The following is a 10954-nucleotide window of genomic DNA, read 5'->3' on the forward strand; positions in this document are numbered from 1 at the left end:
TCCCAAGTCTGGTTTACATTCGTCACTTGTGATTCTAGTGTCAGGAACTCTGACACCCTGTGGCCTTCCTCTATGAGTGCCTGCCGTAAGTGGCGAATGTAAACTCATAAGCAGTCGTACACACAAAGAAAAATGAGTATTTCCCTTCTTATATACATGGAAAAACATCTAAGTGATGTGTGTGCATGTCTGGACATGTGTCTGGTACACACGAGACCAGAAGAGAATACCTGAGCTGCTGCATGGTGTAGGGATTGAATGTGGGTCCTCTGAAAGAGCAATAAATGCTCTTAACCACTTCTTCATCCACCAGATAAATCTTTTTAAAAATAATACTTTAATATGGGGAAAGAAGTCAGGTACAATGAGAGAAAAGAAATGGCCATTTAGTGAGTAACTGTTACCTTTCCTTTTTATTTTTAAAGATTTGTTTTATGTATGTGAGTACACTGTAGCTGTCTTCAGACACACCAGAAGAGGGCATCAGATCCCATTACAGATGGTTGTGAGCTACCATGGCTGGGAATTGAACTCAGGACCTCTGGAAGAGCAGTCGGTGCGCTTAACCACTGAGCCATCTCTCCGACCTTACCTCTCCCTTTTATTGCTTTAAGTTTTTTTTTTGGATTGATTTATCTTTTATGTGTGTGAGTGTTTACCTGCACGTACACGCACCATTTACAAGTCTGGTTGGTGCCCTCAGAGGTTAGAAAAGGATGTTGGATCTTCTGGAACTGAAGTTACAGGTGGTTATGAGTCACCAAGGAAGTACATCAAGGTATTCTGTGTGAACCACAAATGTTCTTAGCTACCGAGCCAGCCTGCCATCTTTTATATAAAATTTCTGGGCTGGCAGAGGGGCTCAGGCATTAAGGTGCTTGGTGCAGTGGCTACAGACATGACTCTGCAGTTAAGAGAGCTTGCTGCTTTTCCAGAGGATGGTGCTTGACTCCAGTACCTGCAGCTGGCTCACAGGTGCCAGCTCCATGGGACTCCATTGACACATATGTACTCAGAAACACACATAAATAAAAATGTTTAAAACAACGTTTGCTGCACAGGCCTGACAACTTGAGTTCTTAGACTGCATGGTGAGAGCAAAGAACCCAGAGGTTGCCCTTTGACCTTCACATGTGTATTATACCACTCATATACACAATAATATACTTGCACACCATAATTGTACACAATAACAAAGACACTCTCCAAGCTGGATATGGTACTATATACTTGTAGGCAAATCAAGAGTTCAAGACCAGCTTAGGCTACAAAGTGAAAACTTGGGGTAGAACTTGAGCTAAGAAGTTTATTTCCAAGTTAAAACTTGTTTCCCCTTGACCTTATCCACAAAGAAGAAATAAAATCACAAATGTCTTGACAGAAGTATTTAAGGTGCCCTGCCATATAAGCAAACCTGGCTTTAGGGGATGAAAATCTCTGACTGTGTCCCGAGTGAGTCAGAATTCTAGGGTATGGATTCCTCAGTGGGAAGCCTGTGTGGATCTGTGTGATTACATCTCATCTGCATGCACCATTCCCCTGATCTGCCCTGTGGGTCTGGCCTTCACTCGCATCTTCAGATGTGTCTTTGTTGAGCCATTTGCAGTTGGGACTTCAGGTAGCTCCTCCAGGGTGGACCTCAGCATTGGACTGTCGGGGCTTTCTGTCATGTCCTCATGAGTCAAGATATTTCTGGAAATCACTGAGGAGAAAGTGTAATGGTAGACCATTTGCTTTGGGTAGGAGACTGTCCCAGAACTCTCCTACTTTTCTGACTGTTTTGGAGGGTAGAATTTTGTGGCTTATCTTTTGTGCTGCTGTGCCCTTGACTCTTACCTCCATGAAGCTGATAACCCTCAGGCCCAGCTTCTGGTTGACCCTGAAAGGGGCTGAAGCTGGGCAAGATGATGAGAGTCAACGAAAATAGAAGAATCTGAAAAGGAGCGAGAGGACATTTGGGCTTTGGAGACAAGAGAGGAAGAAGGCATCAGGAATAGAGGGTCATTTAGGTTATCGAGGTTTGGAGAACAGGGCTGGGCAGGGCAGGTATTGGGTGGTATCGTGGAGGGTGGCAGAGGTGGGAGAGGAGAAGTCAGGAGAATCCTGATGGTACCAGAACACAGGTGCTGGTCTGGGCAGCTCTGCTAGAGGTCTGAGCAGTGAGCTTCTGTAACTGGTGGACCTGCGCCACCAAGGAGCTAGGGGAAGAAGGGAGAGTCAGCTCGAGAGCAGCTTGCCTGTGGCTGGCTGCCTCCTACCCTCTCCTCCATACAGATAGGAGCACTCACATGTTCTGCCTCTCCAGCTCCTGGACCTTTCTCTGTAGTTTCTGATTCTGCTCAGAACAGGCTGCCACTCTGGGGAGTGCCGAGAAGTAGAGCAGGCTTGGCAGGTGGTCCCTTAACATGCTTTGGTGAGGAAGGGGGCCCAGACACCACCTAAACATACCTGCTTTCCAGCCCATCTATGTATTCTTTCTTCCTCCGCCTGCTGTCCTGAGCTGACTGCTTGTTGCGGATTTTCCTCCTGATCTTCTTGAGGATTCTCTCCTCTGCCTGGAGGCTCGGGGTGTTCAGTGCTGGGCCCTTAGCCTCCCACAACTCCCCAACTGTTCCCTGGGATCCAGGCTCTTTAGAGGTTGAGTGGACCTTCTGTGATGGGGACACCCTTTGGGGACCATTGTTACCTTGGTGAGGGGCAGGTGAGAGGGCAGAGTAACCCCTTCTTGCTCCAGCAGATGCTTTTCTTCATCTGTCAGGAACAGTCGCTGGCTGGACAGCTGGGAGGAGTGGCAGAAAAAGGGTGGGGTCAAGGTCACTTGCTTCCAAAACTCAAACTGTCTCTCTTCCCCCAGCCTGCTTTCAGGAGAGGGCTTTCTGCCTGCACTGCATGATAAGGTGAGGTCAGGGCAGAAAGGTCTTTCAGGCAGGTTGTGGCAAGCCAAAGGGCCTTCCTGAAGCTGAGGAGGGAGAGTTTTTTGTCCACACAGAACCTTGACACTACATTACAACCAAGCTAGAGGGCCTGTTCTGTTATTTTGGGACAATCAAGAGAACTTGTATAAATTCACTATTATGAGCTTTGTTGAATTTCCTTACAGCAGGGAAACAACGTAGCCATTAACTTCCATTTCGTAAAATATTTGGTAGCCTGTCAACCACAGGAACATGTGATTCATCATCCCCAGGCTCTAAGCTCCACGTGTTAGGTTAAGCAGTCCACCCTCAGACTAGGACTTTCCTTCTTTCTATTCATTTTTATTTTATGTGCATTGGCGTTTTGCCTCCATGTATGTCTGTGTGAGGGTATTGGATCTCCTGGAACTGGAGTTACAGACGGTGGGAGCTGCCCTGTGGGAGCTGGAAATGGAACCTGGGTCCTCATGCTTCCAACCACTGAGCCGTCATCTTTCCAGCCCCAAGAGGAGTCCCTAAGGATAGCCAGGCTGACTTCTCAAGCACAGCATGTAAGAGTACATGGTACTGGCCAAGCTGAGCCATCAGCTGAAGACCTGCCTTCTCACTGACAATCCAGTCATTCATTTCACATGTGTGCCTTTTTGTACATCTGTGTGCAGAGCTTAAAAGATAACTTTCAGAAACGAGTTTTCTTCTACCATGTGGGGTCTGGGGATCAAAATGAAACTGTAAGGCTTGACGGTGAACGCCTTTATCCGCTTAGCCATCTTGCTGGTCCTAATAGTCCTCTTTGAAAGCTTTACAGTGTTTGTAACGTGTTGTTGTTGTTTTGGTATGGTTTTTCTCTATGTAGTCCCAGATGTCTTAGAACTCGCTCTGTAGACTCAGAAATCTGCCTGCTTCTGCCTCCTGAGTACTGAGATTAAAGGACTGTACCACCATGCTCAGCTTTTAAAACTTTTTTAATTTTTATTTTATGTGTATGAGTGTTCACTTGTATGTCTGATGCCCATGGGGGTCAGAAGAGGATGTTGGATCCCTTGGAACTGGAGTTACAGACGGTTGTGAACTGGACTTGAACCTGGGTCTCCTGGCAGAGCAGCTAGTGCTTTTAACCACTGAGCCATCTCTCCAGCCCCTGGATTGGCTGCTTTGAGATAGGTTGTCACTGTGTAGAGTGGGCTGGCCCTGACTCTGTGGTGCTCTTCCTGCCTCTACCTCCCAATTGCAGAGGTTTCTAGTGAGTGGCACCACGCTCGGCTTATCCTTCACTTTGTAATTTAAGGATAACTTAGTCTGGGGCTGGCAGGATGGCTCAGAAGATAAAGCACTTGCCACACAAGACTGACAGTCTGAGTTTAATCTCTGGAATCCATTCTAAGATGGAAGGAGAGGATCAAGTCCAAAGTGGTGGACCTCCATGAACACATAAGCTATGGTATATGTGCTGTCCTCCTCCCGCTCATATAATATACAGTAATAACTTTTAAGAGAACAACAAACTTGGCCTTTTAGTATGTATGTGTAAGAGAGGAATGTAGTTGCACGTGTGTGTGTGGTCATGGCACATGTGACCAGAGGCCAAAGTGACACCACAGGCGTCCTGCTATATCAGTCTCCACCTTGTTCCTTAGAGACTGAGTTTCTCACTAGCCCTGGTGGTCAGCAAGTCCCAGTGGTCCTCCTGTTTTGACCTTCAGGCATGGGGGTTAAGGGACTGTATATCCACTTATGTGGGTGCTGGGGAACTTATCTCCCAGCCCAGGTCCTGTGCTTACATGTTTACATCTCTCTTTCCTTATGACCCAGCTCTCTGCTCTGGCTCTTGCTTTCTGGTGGCCTTTGGCTCTTGCTTTCTGATGGCCTTTGGCTCTTGGCTAAATCATTTCCTTTTCTGATAGCTCCTTTTTCCTCCAAGTGTTTTAATGGCATGTTTCTTCCAATCTCTCTACCCCAAATCTCTTGAGAATGAAGTACAGAGGGCTTCATCTAGAAATAAAGGGAGCACAACCCCTGAGCTGAAAGACAAAACCCCTAGTGTGGCTTCTGGTTCCAGCTTCTGGTTTTAGCGATTAGCTAGGACTCTGTTCCCTGCCTTCGGACACAAGGTCCACAGGGTAGAGAGAGGACTATGGCCTAAGCTTGGTCTAGACTGTCTTGGAAAGGTACTCCCACACATCACTGAAGCAGTGGCCACAGGGCAATTGTTCTAGTGCAAGCACCTTCTGCTGCTCTGCTGTAACCCTGTCCTCATTAGCCAGGTGGATTCCCAGGTGTCCTGTCCCCATTCCCTTTCCTGACCCAAGGCTGAAAGAATAGCTCTGGCTGAATATAAATGCACCCTAGGTCTAGAGCTCTGATAGCTTCCTTACCACCCGGATTCCCAACAGCTCTCCAGCCCCGAGACTTTCCTGCTCTTAGAATTGCTTATTTTTTCTTGGCCTTCAAACCCACTGCCACCAAAAGTGGGGCAAGCCCAATTCCTCATTAGTTTCTCCTCCCTTTCCCCCTATACCCCAGATTCACATGAGGCATGTATACTGGGGGAACACAAGTTCTGGCTGGTGTCAAGACTCACCAGGGCAGCAGGAGGTGCTGGGGCTATGGTGCTGACTCTGGGCAGGATGTGTCTATGAGCATCAGAGGGCAGTCCGTTGACTGTGCGGGCATCAGGTACCATAAATGCAGGGCTCCACTGATCTGAAGAAAGATACAGAGACTGGGACAAAGGAATCAGAAGGCTGTGGTAAAGTCGGGGACTGGGCTGTGGCCCAGTTTGGGAACCTTCTCCCCTTAACCTCATGGCCAGGGCTGGGCCTGCAAATGCAATTGCCCTATTTTCAAAAAGTACACTGACCTATCTGGATGGAGATGAGTCCGAAGGTTGGCCCAGGTTCCTGCTGAGTTCCCTGTAGGGCCCCTGCCTCATAGACAACCTCATAGAGGGCAGGGGAACTGGGTGCCTGAGGGGCAGGGGACCCAGGATCTTCAGAGACCCCACTGTCGCTACCAGATGTTTCTGAGCAGTATATCATATTGGGATCGATAAAGAGGTTCAGGAAATCGTCAGGTTCACTCTTCTGAAGGCCCTGTAGAAGGAGAGGGTACACATGTCTGCAAAGGAAAACTTTGAGAGTCTTACCTGACAGTCTAGATCCTTAGTGCTTTAATTTCGGTGCTTTTCCTTCTTGGACATAGAAAGAGTTACAATACTCAGTCTATTTCGTGGGCTCTATTATCAGAGCTCTTTCCTTGTGGCGACTCAACTTAAGGCTTTTAGTTAAGAGTTTTCTCAACCCAACTCCCACTTCCGTTAAACAAACTCGGCTACAGCCTTCACTCATTCCCAGCCTTGCAGCCCCTGTTCGTGTAGCCCGGTAACCGGAACCTTTGACGGGGGACCATTGAATCCCAGCTCCAGGAAGGATCCTGTCGAGAAGATGTCTTCTGGGGGCTCCAGCAACTCAGGGCACCCGAGCTCCATGCTTCTGCCGGAAGGTGAAAGGGCAAGTTAAAGGCGGAAGGTGGTGGCTGCCCTCTGAAGCTACTGGCTCCTCTCCATTCTCTCCGTTACTCCTTTCCTCTGCTCACAGGAGGCAGCTCCTCACAGGGGAACACACATCAGGTCTTTTGGGTTCAGAAAAATAGTCCCACTGGGTATTACCTTTCTTTTCTTTCTCTTTTTAATTGTTGTTGGGGAGATCTTTTGCCGTGTCAAACCAGCCTAGCCCGCTGAAGCCCCAAACACTACACCTTTTCTTTCCACCAGGATCTTGTATCCTGGTTCTGCCCAGTCAAAGCCCCGCCCACTTATGCTGTCCATGGAGTTTGGGGTAGGAAAGGTGGGGGAAGGGGGAGGGTTGGGTTGCACCTGGCCAGGAACCACTGTCTGGGCCTGCCTCTGGGAGTAATATTAAGACGCTCTCCATATGCAAACGGAAATAAAACTACAAGATCCCCACACCCTTTCCCAGTTTTCCCAGTGCTAGTAGAGCTTGCTGAGGGCTTGATGTCTAGTCAGCAAAGAGCTGAGATGGTAGTGGCCAGTACACAGGATTCCTAAGTGTCTGTTTCGAAGCTACAATCTTTACAAGAGGGAGATCCATCTCAGGGTAGAGAAGGAAGTTAAGATTTGAAGGTCTCCACCCGCGCTCCAGCCCCCATCTATACACTGCATTCTTCCACTGGTGAATCCTAATTGGTCATTGAAGACTTAGGGCCGGGCTTCTAGCCAATGGCTGACTATCTCGAGGCTCACGCCCTCGCCATTAGCAACAATAGACCAGCAGAGAAGGTCTCTGAAGTAATTTGGCAGTGGCTCTGGGTTCCAGCCCGAGGCCCCTGGTTACTTTGTTGGAAAGTTGAGCTAAAGCTTCGGTGCTGAGGGTAGGAATGGCACTGAGTTTGTTTGGATTTGCGTTTGTTTACCTCGTGGTTCTTAGGATCCAAGTTATTACTTGGGCAGACAGTAAATAAGCTGTAGCCTGTAGACCAGGCCTCCACTCCCTGGCAGCCACTTGTGCAATCGGCCTATGTGGATCTAGAAACCTCTCTACACCTTGCAGCACTTTGGGGACCCTGCTAACTCATGCAGGGACACAGGACAGGGAAACTGCCATGCATTAGCCAGACGTTTAGTTTTGGTTTGAGATCTTATTGTTTCCACAAACTACGAGTTTTGTATAGTTTTATATTTGGAAATGGGAGTGGGAAGGTCTCGTTTCTCAGGGTGGCCTCCTGAGTAGCTGATACCCGCGTCAGTGTGTAACTTGAAAGCTGTTTCAGAGCCTGCTGTGGGAGTGCATGCCGGTAATTTCAATGCTCAAGAGGCCTAAAAAGAAGTGTCCCTGGGGTCAAGGCCAGCCTAGGCTACATAAGATCCTGTCTCAATAGCAAAAACAGAGGTGGATGTGGTGGTGGCACACGGTTTTAATCTTAGCATTCAACAGGAAGTAGAGGCAGACAGATCTCTGGCCTCGAGGTCTACAAAGTGAGTTCCAGGACAGCCGAGGTTACACAGAGAAACCCTGTTTTGAAAAACAAAACAACAACAACAAATAAATAAACAAAAAATACCCTAAAGTACAATGTATTTATCTAGTGATGTGTCCAGTAAGTTCTATTTTTCTTACCTCACACTTAAAGCTGACTTCTTAGCATCAGGAATTATCAGATGGTGTAATGATATAAAAGGAGAGTTGGAGGGTCTGATGAAGACTGGGCTTTAATTTTGAGCTGTTTGTTTCTTTAAATTATGTAGGGGAAGCCACCAGTGTGTGTATAGTCCATAGTTGTTACATAACTTGGTTGTGGATGTGTCCCTGCCCTCCAGTCTTGAGGTGTGATTGGCTCAAATTTGTTAACTTGCTGCTCCGACTCCATCTCATGACGAGTCCCGAGATCTTTGATATTTTTTTCTCTTTCTTGTTTGAATTTTGTTTGTTTGCTTATTTGAGACAGGGTCTTAGTGTATATCCCTGGCTTGTTCTCTTTTGGAAGCAGGGTCTCACTGTGTACTTATGGCTTGCTCACTAGTTTTATTTTGTTTTATTTTATTTTATTTTATTTTTTTTTTTTTTGAGGCAAGGTATCAAACTCTGTTTCTAACTTGTTTGTTTGTTGTGGGTTGGCTGGTTAAGGCAGGGTCTCACTGAAGTTGTGAGATCATAATTTCCTTTTCCTTCCTCCTTTCTTCCTCCCCCCCCAATTCTTTTAGTGTGAGGGCAGAGAACCACAGGGGGTAGAGGGAAGATGCCAGAGGACAGCTCTCATAAATCCCTTTACTCTTTTAGCCTTCTGGGTCCTGGGGATTTCGAAGTTAGGTGGTTTAACCCACTGAGGTGTCCTGTTTGTTTATTTGGTTCTTTTGAGCCAAGGCTTTACTCTTGTTACCAAGGCTGGCTTCGTTTTAGAAATTCTCCTGCTTCAGCCTCCCAAGTGCTGGAATGTGAAGAATGAGTTATGACACCTGTTTGAAAAAATTGTTTTCATCAACGTTGCTCTGTCTTGTGATGTATAATAGCTCTAGGACTCATAGAGCAGATAGTATTTTGCCAGTTTTAATGATAAGAAGTCAGATGCTCTCGACAGAAAAAAAAATAGCAATTCCAAAATTCAGGGTTTGTTTTGCCTGAAGCTCATGTCTGGTGAGTTATGTAGTGAAAATGCATTAGCATAAGTGTGAGCTGGTACCCTCCTCCTTGTGCGTGAGAGGAGCATCCAGAATTCGAACCTGAACTAGCTTTCCTTATGACTATGTGACTAAGCCACTAGCACAAGCTGGAAGGGAGGTGACATATGTTGACAGCTAAGCAACTATTATCTGTAAAGCATTTTCATAGGGGTCTCATAACGACCCAGATAGGACAAGTTAGCTTTTGTTTGTTTGTTTTTCAAGACTGATCGAGTTCCAGGACAGCCAGGACTACTACACAGAGAAACCCTGTTTGGGGGTGTAGGAGGGGGAGAAAAAAAGAAAGTAAAAAGGAAAGTTGGGGACTGGAGGGATGGTTCAGTGTTAAGAGCACTGACTGTTCTTCCAGAGGTCCTGACTTCAATTCCCAGCAACCACATGTGGCTCACAGCCATCTGTAATGGGATCTGATGCCCTCTTCTGGTGTGTCTGAAGACAGCAACAGTGTACTTATATATAACAAATAAATAAATAAGAAGAAAGAGAGAACAAAAGAAAGTTGGTTACATGCAGTTCAAGAGGCTTCCTGACAGGCTGCTACATGCAGAGATGATTCAGTGGGAAATAGAATCAGGCTTCTGCTCCTGCTAGGACTGGAAGGAAGGAACGGAATGTCTGTCTTCATCTCACTTAACATCCCTCTTTTCCCTGAAGGATTAAGTTTACAGAGGAAAAAATAACTTCCTGGGTTGGAGAGATGATGGCTCAGCGGTTAAGAGCGGTGAGTGCTCTTCCAGAGGTCCTGAGTTCAATTCCCAGCAACCACATGTGGCTCACAACCATCTGTAGTAGGACACTTCTGGTGTATCTGAAGACAGCTACAGTGTACTCATATCTCATCTCCATAAAATAAATAAACAAATCTTTAAAAAAAATCATAAAGAGGAAAAGACACTGGTGAACCCGCATGGGGACACGTGTGCCGAGTAATGCAGAGTAATCTCAGCACTTGGGAGGCTGTAGTCCAGGACAGTTTGGCTACACAGTGATCACAGGCCTCTATGAACTTTTAAGTGTGAGATCTAAGACAAAAAGAAATAGGCAGTGATCTGGCTACAGCTGCTGCAGAGACCAACACTGAGCCCCAGGAATGGCACTATTCCTCGAGGTGACCAGCCAGCAACCTGATGACAGGTCGACTACATTGGACACTTCCTCCATGGAAAGGACAACGTTTTGTTCTTCCTGGAGTAGATACTGGATTTGCCTCTCCTGATTCTGCCAAAGCCACCATTCATGGCTAGGGTAATCCTGTTCCAGCCTCCCAAGTGCTGAGATTACTCACACATGTTAGAAATCAAATGAGCTGCAGGAGTCTAGGAAGAACTGTTTTATTTAATTATAAATTAATTTTTAGAAAGGATTGCTTTTATGTCATGCACATTCATTCTTTCCTAATTCTGCCTCCCCCCATCCCCGCACCCCCTCCGGGGTTTCTCTGTGTAGGTTTGGCTGTTCTGGAACTCTGCACACTAGGCTGGCCTGTAGGTCCACCTGCCTCTGCCTCCAGAGTGCAAGCCATCAACAGCCAGTCTCATCTTTTTTTCTTTCCTTCTTCCTTCCTTCCTTCCTTCCTTCCTTCCTTCCTTCCTTTCTTTCTTTCTTCCTTCCTTCCTTTCTTTTTTTTTTTTTTTTTTGTGGGGGCTGGCTAGGCAAGCCAGGCAAGGAAATTTGTCCCAAAAAGGGAATGATTACCCTTTGGGCCAGTCAGGCACTGAAAGAACCTGAGCTGTAAGAGTTTGGGGCCAAGGCCAGAGAGAGAGATCCTGAGAGATGTGGGAAGAAATACTTGGAGTAAGGATTAGGGAACCGGCCTTGCTCGCAGAGTTCTTAGCTCCCACTT

General features: G+C 46.8%; 1 protein-coding gene across 2 annotated transcripts; it reads right to left on the reverse strand.

The window, feature by feature from the left end:
• Nucleotides 1-1511: 1511 nt before the first annotated feature.
• On the reverse strand, nucleotides 1512-6610 carry CREB3L4 (cAMP responsive element binding protein 3 like 4; the record flags this gene model as incomplete). 2 transcript variants are annotated; one of them, XM_080916415.1, is made up of 10 exons in its annotated part: nucleotides 1512-1702; nucleotides 1837-1933; nucleotides 2114-2198; nucleotides 2289-2357; nucleotides 2449-2555; nucleotides 2687-2779; nucleotides 5497-5618; nucleotides 5776-6007; nucleotides 6307-6406; nucleotides 6583-6610. In XM_080916415.1, 9 exons carry the CDS (start codon nucleotides 6400-6402, stop codon nucleotides 1512-1514), a joined length of 1092 nt encoding a protein of 363 aa, XP_080772541.1. The 2 variants fall into 2 exon arrangements, with proteins under 2 accessions (XP_080772541.1, XP_080772542.1); XM_080916416.1 differs by lacking the exon at nucleotides 6583-6610 and having other exon boundaries at nucleotides 6301-6402.
• Nucleotides 6611-10954: the final 4344 nt, after the last annotated feature.

This window comes from Micromys minutus, assembly GCF_963924665.1.
Source record: "Micromys minutus genome assembly, chromosome: 4".
Taxonomy (NCBI): Eukaryota; Metazoa; Chordata; class Mammalia; order Rodentia; family Muridae; genus Micromys; species Micromys minutus.